The 26,965-nt window shown below is 46.6% G+C and overlaps 1 protein-coding gene across 1 annotated transcript in view; it reads right to left on the minus strand.

Moving 5' to 3' along the window:
* Nucleotides 1-214: 214 nt before the first annotated feature.
* The window catches only part of LOC119444711 (transmembrane protease serine 9), a 52,450-nt gene continuing 25,699 nt past the window's right edge, over nucleotides 215-26,965 (minus strand). Inside the window, exons 7-11 of the mRNA XM_049664711.1 lie at nucleotides 19,667-20,049; nucleotides 15,444-15,576; nucleotides 11,939-12,080; nucleotides 10,727-10,869; nucleotides 215-509 (exon numbers count right to left, since the gene is read on the minus strand). Coding sequence (XP_049520668.1) covers nucleotides 276-509; nucleotides 10,727-10,869; nucleotides 11,939-12,080; nucleotides 15,444-15,576; nucleotides 19,667-20,049 — 1,035 coding nt within the window. The 3' untranslated portion in view covers nucleotides 215-275. The remainder of the gene's footprint in view (nucleotides 510-10,726; nucleotides 10,870-11,938; nucleotides 12,081-15,443; nucleotides 15,577-19,666; nucleotides 20,050-26,965) is intronic.

Below are 26,965 nucleotides of genomic sequence, written 5' to 3' on the forward strand. Positions count from 1 at the left end.
CGCCTTGAGAGGTAAAGGTACCTACGCGGGCGAACATGAGGCTCCTGTTGAAGGCGAGCGGGCGGAACGAGCTTCGGAGGGTGCTTTGTAGGTGGGTGTGCAACTAGGTTTTCACCTTCGCATTCTTTGAAAGTTCCAAGCATACCCCGTAATTTTTTCTCATGTGTGTTTTTATATCGCAAGAAATTATTATAAAAAAATAAGTACACTGCAATTTAATTACAGGGCTCTAGAAAACAGTGCGTTTTATTCGAACATGCAAAAGTTGTACGTGTTCAAATGGATGGTTCCGCGGCAGCTTTGACGTCCGTCGGTTTGCAGAAGTCCTCGAGGGTTCCCTCGGCGTCTCGACGCTGGTACTCTTCGATCCAGCGCACGAAGCGCGACACCCGCGTCGCGCGCATGGGCGTCTTGGTGTTGCCGCACACACGCGGGCCTCCTGAGATGACTCCTTCCAAGAACCAGGTGCCGTTATCATCTCGACGCACCATTGGCCCTCCGCTATCGCCCTGCAAGGTTCGATACGTGAGAACAGAGGAACCCTCTAGATTCAGGAGTGCGGAAAATATCGCCCTTGCTTCTACTCTACGAACATCGCAAACAAACGGCACATGCGACAGGTTGCTGCCGCGCTCCGGCTCTAAACAAGACGGCGCGGTACGCACTCCAGGTTTGAACCAATGAATGAGCGGCCTCCAATTCCTCGGGTGGGAAGGCCAGCCAACGGCTGGCCTTCCCACCCGAGGAAATGGGAGGCCGCCAGTTGGACACGCGACAGTACCACTTAAATTGGAAACAAGCAAGGAGGACACACAGGGCACTTGCAGTATTTCTGTGATTTATTATATGCATTTTAAAGCTGCGCTTAAACAAATAAGCAGCTTTGTTTGACCAATCCTGGTGTTGTTTTTTACCGTCGAAGTATAGTAGTAAGAGGCGTTTGGCTCAATATCGTTTTAAATGTACAGAAAACACTCTGCGCCGACTAACCTACTTCGTTCCGAGCATGAAGGTGTTGTCCAACTTACGAGCTATTGCAAATTCTACGGGCTCATATTTTCTTTAACTGACCGGAAGTACTGTGTTCATACAATGGCCTCGATTGAAATTACTCCTATAGTGAAGGATATCCCCATCAGTGTGCTCTCCTCTCTCCCGTTGTAGAACAACATACATACATCGCTAACGCGTAATCGGTGGCATTGTACCTGTATAGGGTGGTACTCAAAGGTTCGCACAAAGTCCACATTTCTCGTAAACCTCACAGGTGCAAAATAGGACAAGCCGAGATTCTTGCATGTTGCTAGAGCCCGTATCATCAGCAGCGGTGGAGCACCGGTCTCCTCGCTTGCTTGCTTGCTTGCTAACTTGCTCCTTAAATCATGGCGACTTAACCACTATGGTGGATTGGGCAAGAAGTTGGCTGTTCAGTGGGGAAAGGGAGATAAGAGCTTAAAAGGAAAAATTGAGGGAATGAGCGATGAAACTTGTACAAATAACATTAAACGAACTACTTACACCGTGTTTCCCGACTAACGATAGCCAAGCTGCTCAACCAAAGAGAAGATTGAAAAAAACACGCTGCAAGATGCAAACACAAGACCTGCGGTGTTCAGTGGTAAGAATCCTGACTACCTAACACCATGGGTCTTAAAATCATATGCTTCGCCGTGTTTTCCTAGTCTTCTTGTTTTTTCGTTCAACAACGTTATCTGGGACACCCCATGTACAGGGTGTTTCACTTAACTTCGGCCAAACTTTAAAGATAAGCAAATGCTACGTAACTACACTGAACCAAAGTAATTTTGTTTGCCGTCGCTCGGAGATACTCAGATTTTTTGCATTCTGCCTAATTACATAATTAGCCTTAATTAATTATTAAACTTTTAATCAGTATAATTAGATTAAAAGTGTCCATGAGAAAATTGCAGAGCATCATGAGAAACTCGCGATACAGCTTTCTGCTGCTCAATACGTGCTACAGAAAAATGTTTTTCCGAGCGTGAAGGACGCCCACAAATAGTACACGCAAAGTGCCTCGAGCGGCCAGTCGCGGTGCAATTTTGCGCGCGTTCGCGTGCAGTCGCGGGCTGTAGAGACTGATAGTCTGTAGAGTTTCCAAATTAAAGAAAAAAACCATGTATTCAGCTCAAAAATTTATTTCGAATAACATATGCAATTTTAAAATGGTTTAAAATATTATTTCACTAAATAACACGATATTGTGGAAACGTGCTTTTGGGACAAAGATACCCACCAGTTGGGCTGAAGCCCAACACAAAGGTCCCGAACGACAATAAAGGCCCCGAACGGCAATAAAGGTCCCGAACAACAATAAACTCCGGCAGAAATGACCGAAGATGATTGCCAGTGCAACCGAAGCTTGTACTTTTTGATGCTGTACTGCGCTTGCATTTGTGTTCTTGCTTTTCTTGTCCAGTTCAAAGTTGAAGCGCCGTCGTATTGTCCGGTGGGTGCACGGCTGCACCTCGCAGGCTAGAGCAGCTATTTATTTACATTTATACATAATGCCTTACAAGTCCACCGAAGGACATTCAGTTTCTACGGAACAGAAACATGTTGGCACCTGGCAAGCAGCAGGTTAAAAACCAGCACAGTCACAAGAGAGCAAAGGTCTCAGTGCCAACAGCTCGTGATCTGCGCTGCCCTAAATCTATGAGAGCGCCCCACTACTGCTTGCTCCCTCTTCTTCATTACAGCATCGCATAAAAAGCTTACAAAACAAAGGTTACAAATAGTACAGTGAAACATCATTATACAGTGCTATCAAAGAGCGTATTCAAGTTATAACAAAAAGTTGCGTGGTTTCACATGGATGCGATATGGTCCAGGAGATTGTTCCAAGTGCAATAGCGCGATGCATTGATGACGATTTTAATAAATGCGTGCGTTTGACCATGTATGCGCGTGCAACTAAGCGTGTTGTGAAGGCATCGTGACGTGCGCGCAGGGACACGAATAGGGAGACGGTGAGATTTAATGATAAAATGAACCTGTGAAACCGACAGAGAAGAGTGCATCATTCAGCGAGTTTCTAATGACTGAAGTGGAATGTTATTTTAAATGCGAAGCATTTCTTGGCGAACATTTGCCACTTTGACAGTATCTATCTATCTATCTATCTATCTATCTATCTATCTATCTATCTATCTATCTATGTGCCTACGTCTTTGTGCTCTCATGGTCGTCTCGTTAACTTGGTATGTACCAAAATTGGCATACTATCACAACAGCATATGACGAACATAAATGATATGTCATGACATGCGTGTCATGTAAGTCATGAAACATGACATAGTCATGTCATGAATATCATGACATGTGTATCATGTAGGTTTGAAACATCTGCCTACGTTTTGGTGCTCTCATGGACGTTTCGTTAACTTCGTAGGTACCAAAATTGGCATAGTATGACAACACTGTATGACGAACATAAATGATTGGCCATGACATGTATGTCATGACATGCGTGTCATGTAGGTAATAATACAGCCGCCTTAAATCACAATGACCCAGCGAAAAATCATTAACACTCAAAAACCTCCGAAATTGGTTCGGACGTGGGTACTAAGTGAAGGAAACACTAAAGGATGATGCCGGAAGTCATAGTCATGAGCATGTCTCAGTAAAAATGACAATTACTCAGCAAAAAACTTTAACACTCAAAAACCAATGGAATCGGTTCGCACGGGGGAACTAAATGAAGGAAACACTAAAGGATGATGGTAGAAGTCATAGTCATGAGCATGACTCGGCCAAAACGGCAATGACTGAGCGAAAAAAGATTAACACTCAAAAACCACTGAAATGGGTGCGGACGTGGGTACTAAGTTATGGAAAAACTAACGGGTGATGGTAGAAGCCATAGTCATGAGCATGACTCATAATAAATGACAATGACTCAGCGAAAAAGGATTAGCACTCAAAAACCACTGAAATGGGTTCTGACGTGGGTACTAAGCGAAGGAAACACTAAAGGATGATCGTAGAAGTCAGAGTCATGAGCATGACTCGGCAAAAACGACAACGACTCAGCAAAAAAAGATTAACACTCCAAAACCACCGAAATGGGTTCGGGCGTAGGTACTAAGTGAGGGAAACTCTACAGGAGGGGGGTAGAAGTCATAGTAATGAGCATGACTCAGCAAACACGACAACGACTCCACGAAAAAAGATTAACACTCAAAAACCACTGAAATGGGTTCAGACGTAGGTACTAAGTGAAGGGCAAGGCGTGCGCACGGTAAACGGTATGGGTCGTGTAGCGTTCTGCGCATGCGCATTTCGATCTCGCTATTCCGGTACGCCCGCTATTCCGGTAACCACGCTAAACTAAAACTGTCTAATATCGCCGTTTTGGTTGCCAAGGCAACCGGCCGCGTATGTGTGCTCCCGTTCAGCCGCGTGCTTGCCAAGTTCTACTGAGGGCACTCACGCGTCCCACCTGGGTCCCATCTTAGGCTAGCTAATTCCGAACAAGGGCACACTGCATGTATCAGCGCTATTAGTATTACGACCCTCGAACAGACACCGACCAGAAGAGTCGCTGTTTGACTTTAAGGCCCCCTAATACAACGTTACGGCGTGCACGCTGAAGCGAACGCCCGTGTCGTCCGCTTGTCGTCTGCTTTGAGCGGGAGACACGGGTGCCGCCAAAAAGAACGCGCCCGAGCAGCCCGCCGGGGTTCTGCTTTTTTGTGTTTTTTATTGCGATAGCAATTATATGGACACTTCAACCAGATTTCTGCCGTCGTCGTCGCCATCGTCGTCGTCGTCGCCGTGAGGTTCCGGATAAAGTCCAAGGGCGATAAAATCGTCGCCGCGCGCCGTCTGCGCGAGCAAAAGCGCGCGGGACGCGCGCTATTACGGAGAGTGAACGCACGGCGGAAAGCAAACGCAACCGTCGCGCGAAAGGCCATGGGGGTATGGGAGGGAGGGAAGCGATGCGGCGCTGTGCTCCGGCACCGAAGGCGTATCTTGTAACCGGGCGTAAGGGGAACTTGCCACTCAATCTCCACGCGAAAGCAAGAAAGCGGGAAGGCAGCGCGGGAGGGAGGGGGGGGTGCTGCTTCTACTCTGCCAACAACTGCGCTCGTACTTTGCCCGCGGCTGTGGCGGTCGCCCGCACCGTCTGTTATCTCCACGCGACTGTGAACTTTGTATGCGCTATGCATTCGCCGCTCAGTTTCCGTTGCAGCGATAGACCTTCGTCCGCTGCGGCGGCTGCGCCTGCTGCCAGCGTTTTGACAGTCGTTGTCCGCGGTCATTCAGTGTGATCTATTCATGTTTGATTGTGCGCGCTGACACCACGCTTGTTAATTCAGTTAGTAAGTGAATGTGTCCAAGTTTATGCAGCCGATAAAACTACTATCCCTACTCCGAATAGCTCTCTACTAATTTGCTATCGCAATTGATGCTTCGCCTTTCGGGCGAAACTGCGACATTTTTTTTGCTGCTCCTGGCATGATGCGCCGCAAGGTGCCACCGCTGCATGTTCCCCCGTCGGCGCATACTAATGTGACGTTATCTGGTCGCCCACGCACGACCGCGCTTACGGGAGTTTCTACTCTTAATAATCTTCCTCGATGGTTCCGAGCAACCAAAAGCACTGTAAAACGCTGCTCGACTACTTGGTGCGGTAACCCTTAGCAGCAGCCATGCGCCCATAGCAAATTTCCCTACATTGCCACAGAAAGTTGTCCGCGCGTATAGTGCGTGCCTGATTGCACACGTCACGTGGTCACAGAGATGCGCTTGTGGTACTGCTCGCGCGTTCGTCGTCGTCTTCTTCCACAGCTGGCGAAAACATTGCTGCTGGCTCTATCTTGAAAGTGATCGTCTTACGCGAAGGACGGATGGACGGACGCACCGACAGTTTTTTGTTGGGCAATCATAGAAATGCTTGCGCGTTTCAAAGAAGTAATCATCATCATCATCAGCCTATATTTATGTCCACTGCAGGACGAAGGCCTCTCCCAGTGATCTCCAATTACCCCTGTCTTGCGCTAGCTGATTCCAGTTTGCGCCTGCAAATTTCTTAACCTCAACACGCCACCTAGTTTTCTGCCGTCGTCGACTGCGCTTCCCTTCTCTTGGTATCCATTCTGTAACTCTAATGGTCCAACGGTTATCCATCCTACGCATTACATGGCCTGCCCAGCTCCGTTTTTTCCGTTTAATGTCGACTGGAATATCGGTTATCTCCGTTTGTTCTCTGATCTACACCGCTCTCTCCCCGTCTCTTAACATTAGGCCTAATATTTTTCGTTCCATCGCATTTTGTGTGGTCCTTAGCTTGTTATCGAGCTTCTTTGTTAACTTCCTAGTTTCTGCCCCATATGTTATTACCGGTAGAATGCAATGATTGTACAATTTTCTTTTCAACGACATTGGTAAGCTCCCAGTCAGGATTTGGCAATGCCTGCCGTATGCACTACAACCCAATTTTATTCTTTTGTAAATTTATTTCTCATGATCAGGGTCCCCTGTGAGTAATTGACCTAGATAAGCGTACTCCTTTACATACTCAAGAGGCTGACTGGCGATCCTGAATTCTTGTTCTCTTGCCAGGCTATTTAAGATTATCTTTGTCTTCTGAATGTTAATCTTCAACCCCACTCTTACACTATCTCGGTTAAGGTCCTCAATCATTTGCTGTCATTCGTCCCCATTGTTGCTGAAAACGAAATAAGAAGTAGCAATGCATTCGAATGAGAACGTCAAGTAATTCAATGAATGTCTTTTGAGCGCAGGCTTTCGCCTTCACCCTCTTTGGCGGATGCTAAAGTGACTGTCAATATTTTGTTTCACACTTTTAATATTACCTTGGAGAAGATTTAACACAAAAGGCATGTGATGCAGGTGCTTTGTTTCATGACATTTGTTTATGGGCTGTCATTATCAAGAATCCGAGGAATAACTTTGCAAATAATGTAAGAGAATGTGTGAGCAACTTAGGTGGTAAAACATTGCTGCTAGCTCTATCTTGAAAGCGATCGTCTCACGCGAAGGATGGGCAGACAGACGGACGGACTCTCGGACAGATTTCTCGTTCGGTAACCATAGAAATGCTTACGCGTTTAAAAATTCCGCGGCACCCATCTCACGGTGACTGTCGACGGTAATGCATTTAGCATTGAATCAATATAATGACACAACGCATTGCACCGTTGAAACTTGTTTAATATAAGGCGTGTGCTGCAGTGGGCCTGCTCTTTCGCGCTTCCCTAAGAACACTCAGCGCCATCTAGCCCCGCTGCCCCGAAATCTGCGCGTGGCCTCCAAAATGCAATGGCGCGCCGGTGCGTGCGAACGCTGAGAAACGCGTCATGCGGTAACCGAGCTACTCTATGGCGTTTCCTGCTAGACGTGCTCCACCATCTATTGGTACTGCCGCGAAGTCCGCGCGTGGCCTTCGAGATGAGAAGAGAGGCGCGTCGGTGCCTTCGAACGCTGCGAATTGTGGCTTCGCTTGGCGCACGCTCAATGGCACGTACTCAGGGACTCAATTTGGTGAGAGGCTCATTGAAGAGTGGCACATACCCCGCGGTTTCGTGGCGCAGCTGGCTAAAGGGCTGGGTAAAGGCGTTCTTTAAAGAACGGCAAAATACCCAGTGAATTTATGGCACAGCCTGGTAATGCGACAGGTTGCTGTCCTTGAGTCCCCCTTGTGACGTGGGCTCGATTCCACTAAGCATGGGACAAATTTAAGAGATTTTTGTCCTCATTGTAAAGTGGCACATTCCCAGGGGCACATACCTAGTTACCGAAGTTGACATAAAAGACGTCCACTGAACGGCTGCACACACCTGCTGGAACATACCCCGTGACCCAAGTTGGCATCAAATAGGTTAGTTGAGGATCAGCACAAACCGAGCGGCATAGACCAAGATGCGGAATATTCGATAGCATGGCACCGCCACCCCGCCGAAATCGCAGTCGGCGCTGCGACTCCAAGAATAGAGCAACCACAGCCGCAGCCTGCTGAGCACTCCAGCGATAGACCAATAGCTATGGCATCCATCAAAAACACCGAGTCGACTCGAGCGGTGGAGTTGGCCATCGCCATGGTCATATCTGCCCATCCTCGGGCCATAATAATGACGTATTCCCAAGCGGCGTGCCGAAGTTTTATCAGGGCAGGATATACGCCATGCCTGAGCATAATCGAGAATCTTATGCCCAAACGGATTATATGGCTTCCAGGTCATCAGGGGAAGACCGGGGGGAACGTCGCCGAGCACGCTTTAAGCCCGCGATTCTTTATCCCGAGCGCTCGGCCCCCTCGCAGCCCCTGGACCCTGAGTCTAGCCGATCCCCTTCGCCCCCTTTCGTTGCGGGCGCCTTACGTAGAGATCCTGTGCGAAATACTTCTCTCACCGGAACAGAGGCGGTGTTACTCCGACAGCTCCACACAAACGCGCTTCCGGTCCCCGTAACACATGTATCACCCGGACATTTATCCAGCGCCCCAATGCCCGCATTACAATCCCGCGGGAGATTTACTCCGTACGATCTGCTCCTGTACGCGCAATCCAAATCTCAAATGTATAACGCCAGAAAACAGATCCACGGCACGATGAGAGGCCTACCCGCTCTACCCGGATCCGACTTACCAGAAATGGCTCGCGGACCAGGTGGCGGGAACAAATACATCGGCCAACGGAAGCACCAGACCCTCCAATCGTGACTCTTCAATAAGAATCACTGCACCAATAAAGCTTTTTTTTTTAATGCGAAGCATTTCTTGGTGAACATTTGCCACTTTCAGAGTTTCTATCTATCTATCTATCTATCTATCTATCTATCTATCTATCTATCTATCTATCTATCTATCTATCTATCTAGCCGCCTACGTCTTGGTGTTCTCATGGTCGTTTCGTTAACATGGTAGGTACCAAAACTGGCGTAGTATGACAAGAGTGTATGACGAAAATAACTGATAAGTCATGACATGCGTACCATGTAGCTCATGAAACAGCTGACTACGTCTTGGTGATCTCATGGTCGTTTCGTAAACTTGGGAGGCTCTCCGCACACTGCTTCGGATGACATCGATTCCCACAGGGCGTGGGAGTTGCCGTTTTAACAGCGGAGCTGTTTAAGCTGTTCGTTTCGCCGCGTAGCGTTCGCAAAAACTCGCCTAGTGATGATATCACTGCGCACAGCTGTGCCTCGCTTCACCTTGCGATAGCCAATGGATAACCAATCAATAGGTAATCGATAATTGATGAATAATAAAGAAATTCCGGATAATGCTGGGTATGACTTGGTGGTACTTAGCCCAGCCCAAATACGTGGCCAATACCTTGCGATAGCCAATCGATAGCCAAGCGATAGCCAAGCAATAGCCAATCGATAATCGATGAATAATAAAGAAATTCCGGATAATTCTGGGGATGACTTGGTAGTGCTTAGCCCAGCCCAAATACGTGTCCAATACCTTGCGTTAGCCAATCAATAGGCAATCGATAATCGATCAATAATCAATAAATTCCGGAAAAGCATTACTTGTAACGCCAGGACCAGCTAGGTGCCGATCAGCTCCTCTGTTTGTTTAACCTTGCGCCACTAGTGCAAGTTACGATAATTGTTTTTTTTTTTGCTTTTTTTTCAGCTTTCCCTTTCAGAGGTGATTTCATCCTAAAGTCTCTTCTTGGCCCGAAACAAGCTACGATGATTCTGGAATGATAGTGTAAGTCCACGTTGACTTAATATTTGCCTTTAGTGTCCTTTCAATCCAAGCTACGCGCGCCTACGAACTCTAGCTGGGACTTAGGAGCACTTTGTAGTGCATACAGATGAGGACGCAAGAGGGCACATGAGAGACAGACACGGCGCCGAGGCGGTGTCTCTCATGGGCCTTCTTGCGTCCACGTCTATGTGCGCTACAAGAGTTCTCCAAGAGGCTATGCCAACAAGCCCGCCTTACAACACTAGTTTTCTGTTCGGGCTTTATTTGTTGGTTTTCGTCTTTTCTATTACTTTTTTTTTGTTTTTCAGCACGTGTAATTTTAAAGCGAATAGCTCGTGGTGTAATTGTGAGCCACACCTGTAATTTAAATATATGCGAGCACGCCCCTGTATATTTATTCTACTGAATGGTTTACTAATGTGCCGAAAAGGCATCTTGAATATGTGCAGAGCGCACACATTCCTAGGAAAAGGAACAGGTAGAGTGAAATATGTCTTTTCCTAAGTCTATGTGCGCTGTGAGCACATTCAAGATGCGACGTTCCCAACTCGCCAAATGTTCAACCCTTGCCTGAGAAACCATGTCCAAGCCTTCTAGTTTGGTGCACAATGAAGAAAGAAAGACATAAAAGAGACATCAGAAACGAAATATAAATATTTTACAGGAGTAGTTCCGTGTTATATTTAACAACACATGTATCATATCTGAAAATGTGAGCGTTGTCATCCTCACTCACGGTATTCAATAAACATCGCAATGAAACTTTGTGACTCAGATAACAAATTTTATGAACCCTGAAAGCATGATTCTTCCAAAATCATCTTTGTCGAAAATAAAAGTAACTAAAGCAGATTTAGTATATTGATATTGGTGTTTTGAGAACATCCTTATAGTCTATAAGAAAGAGAGAGATAAACGGGGTGGGAAAGGCAGGGAGGTTAAGATACTGCTTAGGCGTCCTGCTAAAGGCTTAAGCCGATGGCTAGCAGTTTGATATTAGATTGTTCTTACGTGGCAAGTGGAGCCGGCTACATGTTCAGTGCAGATTACTGTGTCGAGCAACTTGACGCTGAGCCGCTGCTGGCACTCGTCGGCGTTCAAGGTCCGCGTCTCCAGCTGCCGCAGGACGTCAGCCATGTCCCCGTCCTTGTCCTCTGCGTGCACATTGATTGGTTGCGGCTCGGGTTTGTTATAGGTCTCAGAAAAGTTCAGGCCCGCAGTCTAATCACTGTCACTTGCCAAGAGACAGACAGACCCAGAAATTTAATGAAAGTCTTTAGAAGCTCCGTTGCCCCCTCTCAGGGAGGCGACGAAGCCGCGGGCCACACCCACGTCAATACGGGGAGACCGAGCTCCAGCGACGCATCGTGAGCTCTCTCACTTGCCAAGATATTACTGTAAAAGTGACTTCTGTGCGGGCGGGCGTGTGTGTGTGTGTTACCTGATTTGTAGAACGGTTAACAACTCCAGAGCAACAAATGTTTATTCAGGCACAGCGTGCGAAATCGTTACGATATATGCGACGAGCCGTGGCCTTAATTTGCCACCAAATTTCTTTGCTCTGCCACCATTATTTGCTTGGTAAAAGGCAAAGAATGCTTCGCATTCAAAATCGTCCAAACTTCGCTTAGGAGTAGGGTTGGTTGCAACGCGTTGCGAAGACAACGAAGACCTGGCGCTGTCTACATATCAGTGCTTGCACTCTCATTTCGAGCTTACGGAACCACGCACAGCGTCCTTGTGTGTTTGTTTCAGTTTTCGTTCTTGAGAAAAATATAATTTCGTTTTTTTTATTTGAAGCCTGTCTTGTTTTAATAAGATGCATTGTGGGCCTCTTCGGCGAATATTCGTGGTATGTAACGAGGTTCACGTCCCTCCTGGTTTGTGGCCTCTCTAATAAAGAAGGACGACATGGTTCTGTGTTCGCCTGCACAATGTTTCCTGCCACTAAAAAATGTGATCCCAAGTAAGCGCTACTGGATTCAAGTAAAACGACACTCGGTAATGTGGTTGTGTTGATCGTATATTGGCCAACAAACATTCTCGCATCTTAACACCATATTTAATATTACGGGTTGCATGTACGAGATTGCCTTCACGTGTGCATAGACTTTTTACGCCAGTTGCGAATGACTGTGTAAGCAGGAAAGAATAAAGAATTTTTGTATAAAACACGAAATCGCGCACACGATATGATAGACTTCCATCATGGTGTATACTCACGGTCAATCTTGCCCCAGCCAGTAGCGTACAGCTCGGTATTTTCTGGCAATGTGTCATTGAGGGAGTATTCAGGCAGGCAGACAGGCTGGATGAACTGGCTCAGGGGAACGTCTTTGTCGAGCTTGATGATGGCGATGTCGTTCTGCGTGCAAAAACACAACTCAGCTTCTCCAAGGCCACAAACTATCGTTAACGCCTTGCAATTCAGTGCGGAAGTGTGCTGCCTAAAGTAAGCACTATATCGTAGCATGTGTAAACAAGTTAGAAATCTGCAACATCAAGTGCAAAGAACGTGTTGCATTGACGCTTCTCTAAAGTTTGAACTGATGAAGGGGTGTCAGATGAGGCAAATAACTCATGACATCTGTCTATCAAGAAGCAAGTTTTCTAGTATAGGTGGCTTTTCATTTTTATTTCTTCACTTTCCCATCCATGTTCACACTTTCTCTACCATTGATTCGATAAATCAATGTATCCGAGTGTAGTAAACGCTACGTTTCGGGGTGAAAGCATGTTGATATTGGTATGTATAGCCCATTGAATTGTGAGAAACCTCGTCATGTGTCGCCGCTAGGTAGCTCAGCATCTCGCCTGCGTTAGCTGTACCGGCAGTCGCGATTGAGTATTTCTTGACGCGTGAAATGTCCATAAATAACAAAAACTAGAAGCACCTGAAATATCAAGGTCACGGCTTATCTGTATGAGAAGGACAATGCATTTCCATCCTTTCAGGCTGATCTTATCGCCAAGCAATGACTGTCATCTGCCTTGAGTACGCTTTCTTTAACACTTCACGGGTGCAACTTTCAGGCCACGAATGGCGTACACTTATCCACGTGAAATAGCGTATTGGATGGTATTGAGCGTGCTGCACTAGATAAAGAATATTCACGCAAGATAGGTGACGATTGTTTGGGGACAAGATAAGCCACGGAGGGTGTAAACACTTTTGAAAGTGAAGTACGCCCACTTTACAGTGGTGCGACAATAGAAAAGCCCGGATGGCGTTCAACACGTGGTCAGATATTCTGCAGGCGTTATGACTGAAGCATTTACTTCGCTGGCATCTGCCTTAGTCACGTCTTTAATCAGAGCGTGGGCCCGGTAGGCCGATCGGACCAACTGCTAGCTCCTTTTCATTTTTTTTCTTTTGCAGAAATAACCTCAATGCACGGGCTCGCATTCACATACTTCCTTTTGTGTACGACTCTTCCGCAATCGGTCACTGCCATGGCGATCACGTTAGGGCCCATTCACACTTGCGACTAGGCGAGGTCGCGCGACCACGTTAGTCGCAAAGCGACCAGTCGCAAGTAGTTGCAAATGGTCGCTTTTCTCAAAATGCGACCATTTCAGGCCAGTCGCTCATTGCTCGATTTTTCAGTCGCGCGACCGCAGTCGTAGAACAGGTGAACCAATCAGATGCGAAGGAACAGGACGTCCGTATACGCTGACGCTTGTTTTACGCGGCGATGACATTTCAAGCAGACGTGAACGCCATATCGCGAGACATTTCGGTTTAGCGACTCGTCGGTCGCATTTGTCAGTGTGAACATCGTTCGTCTTGAGCAGCTTTCTGGTCGACAGTCGCAATCGGTCGCGCGACCTCGCCTAGTCGCAAGTGTGAATGGGCCCTTATTCTTATGCCGATCGCGGCCATGCGCGGCTGGCGGCCCAAACGCCAGCCAATCAAAATACTCTATTGCACAATTGAAGTATCAAGAACACGGGCCATGAATATAGGCTGCAATTCCTCACAGAAGCCAAAAGCATCAATACTGATCTGGTAAGTGTTCTGGTATGCCGAAAGGAGATTAAGATCCTCAGGTTGACCCTCGGGCTCATAAAAGCTGAACGTACTATGGAAGAGCAACCTGTAGTCTCCAGCAATGCCGTAGCAAGCCGAGAATCGCATGTAGCTGCTTATGCTAAATGCGGTGAAAGAAATCTGATAGAGGCAGTTATTCAATGGTAGGCACAGCGGGAACGAATAATCAAACTCTAAATTTAAAAAATACATGGCCTGTATTTCTGTACTCAACAAAGGTTTTTTAACACTTTGAAGGATGTCGACTTTTTATGCCGTCAAAAGCTTTTTGCGTCGCTATGGCTTCTTGCTTTTGGGGGCGTTTCTCTTATTATTGTCGGTCGGAGCAGAGCGATAGGGGGTGCCTCTTCTTGCACACATTAAATACATGAATACATTGCATACGTATACATAGGTGCCATGTCTCCTTACATAAATTTCTATGAAAAAGAGGTCTATCTAACTGCTTGAATGCTTCCGATTGAATTAAGTCAATTTTCTTGAAGGAAATAAACGCGTATATGATTATTTTATGTCATTTTATTTGTTATTACCTTCAAGGCACGAAATAATTAAAAAGATCGGATAATGCAAATGTATGTAAAAGCTGGTAAAGGTTAGGTTTCAGTGAAAGTGTTAAACTGAGAGTTTAACTGCTACTTCCTCTCGTTTCAATCACATTAAGAAAATAAATTGCTGAAAATTTGCACGCACTTCTCATACGCTCATAGGACCACGAATTTGTTTAAGCAGTGATTGCATTAAACGTGGTAACGACCACTACACGAGGAACATTTCAAATGAGCAGGTAGACTTCACCTAAGCTGTAAATGAGAGTCTAATTGATCATAATTTATTAGCGAATGGCATCCTGCACTTTGCCATCAGCCATTCAAAATTGGGGTCAGCACTTCCGCTGTGTTTTAGTGAGATCAACAGGGGCGAGAGTGTGATGCTTGGCTCATATGTGGTACCTCTCGACGTCCCTACATCTTCAAACATCTTAAAGCATGAATACCGCTAAGGGACGTTATCCTACTTTACGACGGCCTCGCACACACAAGTCGATAGTCAACGATCTTGCACTGTACAGAAATTTTGGTGTGTTTCGAGGTAGCCGCCAATCCTAAAAGGAAACTAAAGAGAAACACTAAGTAAGTTTAGATTGATGAAGTATTCTACGCCGTTCAGGGTGAAGCTATTATGCTTGTGTGTTTTAAGGACCGTAATGAGCCTAAGCTTATACGATTATGTATACATTTAGGTCAGTCCTAACAATCGGGTGGCTTACCGCGTTCGCATTGCTGTCCTAATGAATAAGCAAAACTATTTTATTTTTCTATATGAGATTCTAGGTTCTGCGTAGAATCGCCGCGTTTTGTTGAATACTAAGAACAGTGTATTCGCGACGACTGTCCGACTTAATTACTTTCTCCGCCGAGGCCTTCTCTCTCGTTGTACGACTGCGAAAAGGGTTAATGCTAAATTTAGAGGTCAGCCTAGATAGACGTTTGCGTTACTGCAAGTGTAAAGCATGACTAGGCACGATGAGAAGTGATTGAAAGAAAGAAAAAAAGTTGACACACATAAACACGCACGCAGAACGCACTAGCACGTGAAATGAAGGTGGTTTAGAGGAAATTGATATAGGCCACCCTGCTGTGCGATAGATAGATGCACGTGGTACGGCGCACTCACGTATGTCTTGTAAGAAGCCCTGTGCTCGCAGACGTGCTCTATACCAAGGTCCATTTCTGCTGGGTCCGTGGTTTCCCTTTTGTGAGACCCCAGGTGCACACGAATAAGGTGATGTAACACTGGAGGAAAATACCTGCGACACAAAGTGGCCGTCGCATGTGAACAGGATGCGATATTTCGAGGCCTTCTGGAGACCATTGAAGACGATACGTTGAAACAGCCGCACTTTCTTCAGTAGCGCGTGCCTGCCTCTCACGCTTCATGCTGTGCTCTGTCATCTTGGGCCATGGGCCTCCGTGTGTCATCATTAGCAATCGTGGTTGCCAGCTTGTGGCCGACATCGTCGAGGAGCCTCTAATTCCTGCTGCCACATTTCGGCATGCTAGCCTATATCATCCCCAGACGAATTGCCTTATCGAACGCACAAACATGCTTCCAATGTACGCGTGCGTGGATTTGAAGCGCAGAAACTGGGAGTGCATCTTACTCTTTGTCGCTTACACTGCACAGCATGAGACCACTGGTTGTAGCCCTTTTTACCTGCTTTGCGTGCGCTCACTACTTCGTGCACTCGACACCATTCTTGCAGTCTCTCTTAGCACGGAACCTTCCATTCTGAAAACGCTTCGCCGCGCGGAATACGTCACTCGTCTCCGCACAGTAGTCTCCCAAAATAGTGCTAAGGCCCGTCATGACGACTAACATGCGTCGCACGCAAAGGGTGACACTCTGTTGTTGTGAACGGAAGCTTCGCTTGTTTCAAAACATTTGGGCAAGCTGTACAGGCCCCTTTGTCATCATCAGTCATGTCTGCGACGGCAACTATGTGATATCCCGCTTCATGGCCAGTGGCCACCGTTCCAGCGTAATGCACCTAGGTCATGTCACCTGTCTTAAGCACTGTCATCTTCGTCATAACGAGTAACTCACCCGGCGGATTTCGTCTGCGTTGGGCTATGTATTATTGCTATGCAACAGTTACACGTCTTCCAGGCTCCAGACAACTTCTAAGAGGAGATTAACCGACCACCAACACCCTCTACAGAACTTACGCGAGCTTGTTGCAGTGGTCTGGAGACCAGGGGCGGTATTCTGTAAGAGTCCAATTAGTGGACTGTCCATTTCGGCTGTCGCTGATTGGCTGATGCTTCACGTGCAGGAAGGAGACTAGTTGGCATCTTCCTGCACGTGAAGCAGCAGCCAATGGTGACAGCCGAAGCGGACTGTCCACTAAATGGACTCTTACAGAATACCGCCCCAGGTCACTCGCGCGGCTATCGTTAAATGAGTAAGCCAATCAGCTCCCTCGTCAGCTGTTTTTTCGGGCTAAGGACATCGCCGGACGGACTGACCATTGCAAGATGTTGCTGTGCTGGCTCTCTGCTTTCCCTAGATTTCCGCTACGGCCCGGGCGCTACGGGGACTATCCCAGCACAATGTACAAGCTCTGGATTTGAGCCTGTGCTTACCCTTTATTCTCCCGTCTCCCTCTCGATCCTCACCGTCCTCCATCCAGCCCCATAATTCGTAACCATCCCACACCGTATAGCGAGCGGATGGCACGAGCAACATGAAATATTAACGCGTCCTTGCGTTTCTCAAATGCTTCAATGAATGGTCTACCTTCCTTTCAATATTTCAACGTCCTTTCAAAATTTTATCATCAGGCAATGTATCGCAGATTTTACCAAAATGAATCGCCATACGTGCCAACTCGTCATCATTGTTAGGGATTCTGATAGAGAGAATTCCTTATTAAACCAGCGTTCCACTCTGCAATACAATGAACGCCAGACCAGCGCTAGAGACCTTCCTATCAGACCACCGCACTGTGCTTACATTTATTATCTACACATCAGGTCGATGATGTAGGCCACAGAGGAATCTTATCTAAAAGCAGATCGGCGCCTGTCGCACCGTTGTGACACAATGCTCTTTACTGACTGGAGCGGTCCTTGTGTAACACAACTATAAAGCAGTCTTTATAAAAATCTCGAAAAATAACAGCCATTATAGATAAAGACATTGCGTATTCGCACAGAAAGATTTAAAAAGGTAAATTTTATTTTAACGGCACACTAAAGAGAATAGGCATTGTATACTTCACTCTTACCGACAAAGGAGGCTTCATAAGACAAAAAATACACAAAAAGAAAGGCCGGTGGTGACGCCACCTTGAATTTTACGCGACAGCTCACTGAGATGTCATGTATTTGGACGGTTACAGGTGGGGCAGAGTTTTTGTAACTAAATAAGAGCCATTTGTATAATAAAAAAGGCGAGTACTGAACTTAGCCAGTTTCAAGAACATTTGCTGAGCCCCTTAACGACGCGAATACAAAATAATTCTTTGAAATTTATGACATCGCAGTGAGGTGCATTCACTAGCGTTTCGACACGAATTAAACAAAAATTTTATTTTCACTTTCTGTTCTAATAATCAAGCTGTTACTCCGATATATAAATAGAGTGTTAAAAGAATACTTGATCAATCTAAACTGATTAGGTGTTTTGCTTTAGCGTTTCCTTTCAAAAGATAATGTTGATGTTGAGGCGCAACATCTCGAAATTTGGTCGTAAGTCATGCCTCGCCGCTAAATATATGGCAGGGAACAGAAATTGCACTGACGGACACAATAACGAAATGCCGGAGGTGGATTCCCTGTCTGAACTGTGGCCGGAATCCCGCGATTGTGCCGCACGTTAGTGTGGTCTGGCTTACATGTTAGCAGAAATTTCTTTTGTATATACATATACGAGGTTTTTCCGAATATGCGTTCGAAATTCCTCAGCCAAAGCGCAAATGCGCTCAGTAAGTGGTTTCTTCGGTACACTTAAGGAATAATTTTGCACATATCTAACAAACAACTTCAGACACTAGCACTGTGATGACGAAGACGTACACCATGCTCTGAAGATGATGCGCACGGTCTTTTTCTGTTCGGCTTCCCAACTACACTCCAATATTCCTAGCGGAATTCCTAGCTGTTGTCCTAGCTTTGTGTAAGCTACAGCCTTCCACAACAACCGCGGTAATATTAACAGACTCGTTATCCCTGTGCACCTCACTTACTGCTCCCGGCGAATCGCAAATAGTAAAAAATTTACACTGATTGGTTTCAAGTCATTTGCAGAGTTTGCGATTAGTATGGATACCTGGTCACAAAGGCATATTTATGAATGAAGCGGCAGATAGCCCGGCAAACGCTTCTATTACAGACCCTGTGTGTTCCCATCTTCCAACGACGGGTTTCATAATGTCTGTAAGGTTTAGAAGATACACCCTTATGGCGGCAAAATCAAATCTAGCATCATCCACCGAACTGCACCACTTACAATTCCTTTGGAGCAGGAACTTTCGCAAATCCAGACAGACAGAAGTGATATCAACAAGACTGCGATGTCGAGTCCCACGCCTAAATTTCTACATGCACCGATCTGGTCTGGCAATTTCCCCTTTGTGCAATTTCTGTAACGCATTAGAAACGATCGACCATTACTTACTGGACTGCCGGCGTTTGTCCGCCCTAAGAAAAAGAACATTGAAAATTGCAATGCGACCACTCGGTCTGCCATTGAACACTCCGGAACTGTTGTCTTTCGGAGTTTCTCTGCTTGGACGTATGCATCGCCTTAGAGAAATTCATTATTGAATGAAACCGATTTCATTGTTAAGCATATTATTCCATTTATCATAACATCCTTGCCTCTTGCATTAGTATGTATATTTTTATATATTTATTATCCACTCAATTGACTTAGAATTTACTCGCTTTAATATATTTACCAAAATTTAAATTAGGCATTTGCTTAATTTATCCCCTTAGCATATTTAAATCTCCCACTCTGGCCGATCCCCTTGACCGATGCGTCAAAGATGATATGGTCATCATCATCATCATCATCATCACACGACCAACAGCAGCAGCAGCATCGTGATTGCTGCACGAAATACGACGCCGAAGTTACGGTTCAGAGCGCTGCCCGACGTAACTGTTTTATCCGACCGTTCCGTGCCAGTATATCCGAAGGATCTACATCTACGCCTGTTCCAATAAACCCCATTCCAGCACCATCATTTTTTACACGCTAAAGACCATGCATCAAGAAGACAATTCATATAGACAAGAACACTTTCGCATCTCCTAATTCTCGGAATAAATGGCCTGTCGAACGAATTCCCTCAAGGCCGCGTGTACTCAATGCGTCTTTCAAAGGCTTACCGAACACAGTGCGATGCCGTGATCACGTGGCGTCTGTCAATTAGCGCGCCGGCGCAGAAGTGGCGCTCGATGGGCAAACCGTGGTGCAGCTGGAAGCCAGCCTGCCAGGGCCAGCTTCCGGGAGCTGCTTCAGTGCCACCCAGGATCCTGTCCTCGGCATTCAGTACTGGTTCGATGGCCGGCCTTCCGCACTGCTCTAAGGTTGGCGCGGACCTGGACTCTGCAAACCCAGCTGACCAGAACGCCAGCGCCAGGGCCACGGCGACGCGAGCCGATGACAGAACCATGCTTTGGCGATACCCGACGCCAACGCCTCTATGAAGACTTATCGGAGTTCGTGCGGACTCCTTGATGGTGGCGTCTGTTGTGTACACCGGTGCAAAATACAGTCAGAAGTTTGTGCTATTCTCGCAGCCTATTCTCGCAGCCTGCTCGTTCGCGAAGCCCTGAGCGTGAATCCTAGAGGTGGCCTGCTCGGGAAATACAATGAGTGGTTCCAGCTATCAGCTGGCGCCACCGACAGTAAGGAGAAGCCTTATCATGCCCGCGGCCCATTAAGCAAACGAATCCTCGTTTGCACAACGGGTCCTTCAGAAACTCACTGCCTCGAGATTAATGATTCGCGGCTGTCAGGATAACGCACTCGATTCAATCCACTGATTGAATTATTTCGACCAATTGGAGCAAATATGGTCACCCCCCCCCCTCACCTTCACCCACGGTTCCCGGTGCTGTTTCCATCACTCCTCGCAATCCTCACCTTGAACAGCTCATCACTGCTTTAGGCTAGTTTTTCTTTGTCCCCTGCCCCTCGATGCTTATGCGCACCTTTTTCTACGCTGGAAAGTACTTGAAGGTAACATTGTAGCAAATTGTTACCATTTCTGTCTTTTCATTAGAAATGTTGTGACGTATAACATGCCTACAAGATTGTGTCCATCCCCTATGCAGTGACTAGGCAGTGACGTTATGTATATGCTTAATTTCGTTTTGTTTCGGCCAGAAATCCAAAGAGCCTGTGCACTCGCACACCTCGTGGCTATCTCGCGCACCGCCGCGCTATCGTTCCTGCCTCGTGTACATATAGCGATAACAAACCGATAAATCACCACACCGGATGCCAATCACCGCGGCAAGAAAATATTTTATTCTTTTGCGGGCCATTCCGGAGATAGTGGGTTTGAACACGGAGATAAAGCGCTCGGGAAATCCATTGTCCTTTTTGCATTCACGGTGCAAACCTTCCCATGCAGTCTACAGAATGAACGATGCTCCCTGCAGCGACGTCCTTCGAATTCGTTCGGACATTCAGAACTGTGAGAGCTTCACAAAGCTGGAAACGGACGGGAGAACATCATGTTGTTCATTGCACTGAACTTGAGGCGTTTTCTTTTTGCGTGGAAGAAAATTTATACGTTTCGAAGGGTTGACTTATCAGTTCTCTTAATTCTTCACCACATAAAAGCAAATCTCGGCCAACGCCACAGACGTGCAATGGGCCCACGGGATTCAAATGTTGTTGGCAACTCTAACTTCGTACATTCTCCATGTATTATTAACCAAATGGGCAAACTCGAACTTTCCTATTAGGATGTGCTGTCGACATGAAGTAACTCGACTCCACCCTATGCGAATATTTGCAGCCTTCGCCGTGTTACTGCGTGTCCAACCTCGACCAACCTAAACTAAACTAAGCTCGAACAAACTAGGCTAGCCCTCGTCAGCTTCCTTCTACCTGTTACCTCAACAGGAATATGCAAATGATCTCATTTCTTCACATGTACGTCCGGTTGCCTTAAGTCCGGGGAGCCATCTTGCGTTCATTTTTAGCTAAAATTATTTCTTTTGCGAAAATACCTATTCACAAAACACTCATTCTTTTATTTCCAGGGGCTCGATGCGCACAATCTCGTTATTTATTTTATTAACTAGTCAATATTTCAGTCGTATTCTTCAACAATATTTCACTGCGACAGCTGCGCAAGGCACACTACACGGAATTTTCGGCGCCGTCAGTTGCTTGGTGAGTGCCGTGCAGATCTCCACGAGGCATACATTTTCACCCAAGTTGGCATCAAAGAGGTTCATTGAAGACCAGCACAAATCGATTGGCGCATACTGAGTGCTCCAAATGGGCGTCAATGAGTTTCACTGAGTAGCGGTACATACCCCGCCCCGCACGTCGGCGTGAAAGAGGTTCGTTGGCGAGTGGCACATGTGTGAACACTCTCGGATACTCATTGACTCAAATTGGTCCGACGGTTGATTTGGAACCCCCTTCCCTCACTACAGCAATCCCGATGTTGTAACCATTCGACCATGGGCTACACAGTGTGCCAGGTAGACGGGCAAACGGTTAGGTACAAACATGCATAGATAGATATGGCCCGGAACCCGCCGTGGTTGTTGAGTGGATATGGTGTTTGGCTGCTGGAGCACGAGGTCGCGGGATCGAATCCCGGTCACGGTGGCCGCATTTCGATGGGGGCGAGATGCAGAGAACATCAGTGCACCTAAATTTAGGTGCACGTTAAAGAACTCCACGTGGTCGAAATTAATCCGCAGTCCCCCAGTACGGTGTGCCTCATAATCATATGGTGGCTTTGGCACGTAAAACCACATAAGTAATTTTTTTAATATGGCCAAGAAATTCCGTAATATTCCCTAAGAATGTAAGCGCATTAAACGAAAAATGAATACAGCGACACATGTTGCAAATTTCTCGGTATACCAATTACGCAGGAAAAATACAGAAGAAACGAACCCTCTGGAACGTAAAATCCCGAACGCAATACCCGCATTCACGCCAAGGGTTACGGAAAGGCGCGAAGATGAAATGGTGCGTTTCCTGAAGAAAATGATACGTACGTCCTCGAATATGTCCTTCTTCCCGAGGTAAAAATACAGAAATTACAGTTCGCGAGTCCCCATTCAATGAAACCTACAAGCTCTCATCGTTAAAACTTTTCGCATAATAATCAGGTAAATAGTAAATGTAAACACACATATATTCTGGCGTTTATTATGCCGAAATAACGATATGATAAAAAAGGCAAGCCGTAGTGGGAGGCTTCGAAACTTTTTTACCACCAGGGTTTGTGTGACGTGCATCTAAATCTACGTGCACAAACGTTTTTGCAATTCGCCCCGTGTGAAGTGCGGCCGCCGCGACGGGGATCGAGCCAGTGGCTTCGAGCTTAGCATCGCAATGCCTTAGCCACCAACTCAGCTACCGCGGCAGCTACAATTTTTTTTTCATTAGTAGTAGGTGGTTCATGATTCCATTCTGAATAAGTTAAATTAAAAAAGAAACGCATTTCAATAATTCAAATATTATGCCATAGCAGGCCAGGAACAGCTAAGTGCGACACTTTCATTACGCATGAGTAGTATAGCCCAAAAGTGGCAGCGTTATAGATCCAATCGGTATTCGTGACGACGGGTGCCCGGTGCGAGATAAAGTGCAAAAAAAAAGAACTAACAGGACAACTGGTAAAAATACAGCCCCACTTTTCTGGTGGCCTTTATATACGTGTATGGTCGGATTTTTCCCCCCTCGCAATCTATTGCTATCTCATCAGCTGTCCTGCTGAGTCGCCAATCCCTGCGGTAACGGTGGCGTGATCATGCTAGCCGATAACAGAGGGCAAAAAAAGAATCGAATGAAAGAAATTGTTACAGAGTAGGACCAAGGTCGGTCCAAATGGTCGCGAAGCTTCGGGTGAAAAGCGGTTCAGAACGAATTGTCACCGACATCAGCAAGGGTTGTTATAGGAGCAGCGATTGAAGCGTTACTATGTTTGCAGGGAATAAACATTGCGAAAGAAAAAAGCCTTTTTTTCAGCGATACACAGTTAGATACATTCAACGAAAATAAAATTTCTAATCACTTTTATGTACGCATGGCGAGAAAAGAACAACTCTATTTTACTTGATGATTATCAATTAATCCCCTTTTTCAGCGCCCATCGATAACGGCGGGCGTCGACGCCCTCCGCTATCACTTGCAATGCAATGCAGTTCATGAAGTGGGCAGAAAGGGGCACTCGTAAAGTTCACCTGTTACAATACGCCCCCCTCACATGTTGTGTTGCTTTGCTTGTCGACGTTTGTCTGAATTTGGTGACGCGTCTAGTTTCATTGTTTCTTAACCTGTTCAGTCAAAAGTAGTGAGTTGCGAACGCCAGATAATTGTTCACTTTAGTTGTTTTCGTGGGCAGCGCTGGTCGACGGGCTTGGAGTCCGACGAAAGGACGAGCACTCTACGCCCAAAGCGTTCGTCGGCCTCCAAACAAAGTATGTTCTGCGCAAGGGTGCGGTTTCGACACCCGTGTGGCTGAGGTTTTCCTGCATCGGTTTACGCACTGAAAGCTCGAAACGCCCATCACGTCGAATGGCGGGGCATTTAATATACAGCTCTAATGGCAGGCCCCCGACATCAAATTTCGTGCCTTTGAGAACAAAATGACGTAGCATCTCTTTTTAACAGATATGGCGTCACATTATCTTTTCTTCCGCCGGAAGTGTTCCCTCCTCACACAGACGGCGCTAATGCCCCATCAACCGCTGATGAACCGCCATGTTTGGAACGTATGGGCTTCTATGGAAGCTTCGCTACGAGGTGTATTTACCTTGGTAGGACGATAGAGTTCGCGAAGTCTTGCTTTAGTAGGGAGCATAGTTTGTTTATTTTTTGGTAAATAAGCTCAAACACGTACGGCCAGCAGCAGCTTGTGTGACGGGCCGGGCGGGCGGCGGCAGGCGTAGGACTCCTGCACAGAAGGTTCTCCCTACTGGCGCCACTTGGAAGCAGTGGAAAGCAGAACCTTTCGTCACTCGCCTCTTTTGTTTTTCGTTAATAAATATTTTAGCCCCTTCGTAACCCTGGATTCTTCTCTGGACCACATTTTATGCGGATTGGAAGTTATTAAAACTTCTGTTCATTCCCAACAACAACAGGGGCGGAAGAAAGGCTTCAATTGGAGACTGAGATTGAGGCAAATGTCTAGAATTCTACTCCGGATGGTTCGACAGATGACAAAATTTTAAAATAATTTCCAAATAATTGCTGAATACTTGAAAATAGACACGAGCACCGAGTAAAATGTTACGAAATACTGCATGAATGCCCATTCAGGCAGTAAAAATGAAGAGGCACCAAATACTTGTAAACAAAAAGCACCGTAGAAAATAACAGTTCGGCAGGTGTTACACTCTTGTAACACAAGAAGGAGAAAGCCGGCTGCACGTTTGGTAGTACATCAAGTCATACAATCGGGGTTAGACTTCTTTGTAAGACATATTGGTAAGGCGTTAAGTTATACAATCGTGGCTAGACTTCTTGCAAGAGATAACGAGCCGCAATGGAAAATACACGTGTGACACTAAGGCGACGTCCCGAACGCCACTTATGAACACTTAACATAGTACCTAAAGTGCAGAATGTTAGTGCACGTACTAGGTCACACCTTTAGTAAGCGAGATGGCTGCGACGTGACGTGTGCAATCACGCACGCCCTAGGCACACCTTTAGTAAGCCAGAACCACGGGGCAGCCGTGGCTTCAGGGAAGCGTGCTCGTCTCGCACCCAGGGGGGCCCGGGCTCGATTCCCACCCAGACAGAAATGTGCCAAATTTTCTTTTCAAAGCCAATAATTTACTTTGATTACAGGAACCTCATTTAGGAATGTGATCTCAATCCGCACATTTCATTGCGGCGTGGCCATTTTTCGTCACGGCACAGTTTCGCCAAGGTCACTGCCTTAAATAGGAATACATGAACGGAGTAAAAAACTGAAGGACGGTGAAGTTTAAGGCAGTGTCGCGTGAAAAATTCAAAGCAGCCTTTGTTGCGCGCAAAGCCTCTGTATAAAGCGATACAGAGGCTTAATAAACGCCACCGAGATACGAGAACAGGTGGCTAATCAAGCACTGCCTCACGACGAGTGCTTAGAAAAGTCAGAAATTTATGTCTAGAGCATCATAGCGCCACGCCTTAAGGGCAAAAGTAAAGTGCACTGTGTGTTTACGTCCTCTGTATTGTCAAGACTGGTGCCGGTTGACGCCTGTTTCATCGTAAGTACACAAAACGTTGGTGCGTGCTTTAGATCCCCAGGACTAGTCATAGGCACGGCACGCGCTCACCTGCCTGCGCAAAGTCTGTCCACCGAACACAATGCCTAAGGCTTCCTAACCGCGAAACCTTATTGCACAAGTTGCGGTGAAGTTGGACGCCTTGCAACGGACCCAAAGTGCCTAGAAAAATCTCGTCGCGTGGCCGATCACGGCCATTCTACAGTTCCCACGAACTCGAATACGTCGGACAAGAATCAGGTGAATAATTAGCTACACAATACGGCCAAAACAAGCTCCTCACGTGATGGGAACACTTTTGTCACCTTCGCGCCAAGAGCGAAGAGATGTGCGTAGCAGCGCGCGGAAAATCGAAAAGGAAACATCAAGACAGCTCACCGAGATGATCATGGAATTCGTCAAGCAACTGTGAGCTATCTTAGCAGAGATACAACGTCTGATAGGGAGGAGCTGGAAAAGCAGCAAATGAAGCTTACTACATGCCTCTTGGCGCTGGAAGACCAAGCAGCGTGGGAAGTAAAAGACCATGAGCTACAGGAGAAAGCACAGAAAAGCCAGAGGAGACGAGCAAAGCAGGCAGCTCGTGCATTGTGGATCTACCGGCGCCTCAGAGATCTCACAATAGGTCAACATCCCGCAAGTCTGCATCTTCGGTGCCCCATAAAAGTGACACACAGCAATAAGATGCTAGCAAAAAGGCTGCACCCGTCAAAAGTGACCGCCGCACCTTGGAACTGCCAACTCAGTGCTGAGCTCCATCAAGTTAAGCCACACCGTAAGAAACGACTATTGATGATGCCATGTCACTTCCGTCTTACGAGCTATTGCGGGATTTTATAGAGCAACGACGCAAAATAGTTTAACTTCAAATGCAGCGGTAGCAGCAATACCAGCAGAAACAACAAATGATGGCAGCGTGTGTGTGCCAGCCACCTACTCTGATAAGGGCAAATTATTTGTGCGCTTGCAGCAAGGAAGGCCACGCGAAATATCAGCCCTGCTCACACCGCGAAATGAGAGCCTCATAAGTGGGTGAAAGTCTATTCCATAGACGGCTAGAATAGAGCGTTGCGCGTACCATCGCAAAACAGCTACACGGAAATTCCCCCCAACTGGTGACCTTCACGAGGCCACCGTATACACGGACGCCGCGTGGAATCGGCGAACCCTGCAAACTCCTCTGCCTGCCACGGACAGAGAAAACTG

Source organism: Dermacentor silvarum, chromosome 3 (assembly GCF_013339745.2).
Source record: "Dermacentor silvarum isolate Dsil-2018 chromosome 3, BIME_Dsil_1.4, whole genome shotgun sequence".
NCBI classification, from domain to species: Eukaryota; Metazoa; Arthropoda; class Arachnida; order Ixodida; family Ixodidae; genus Dermacentor; species Dermacentor silvarum.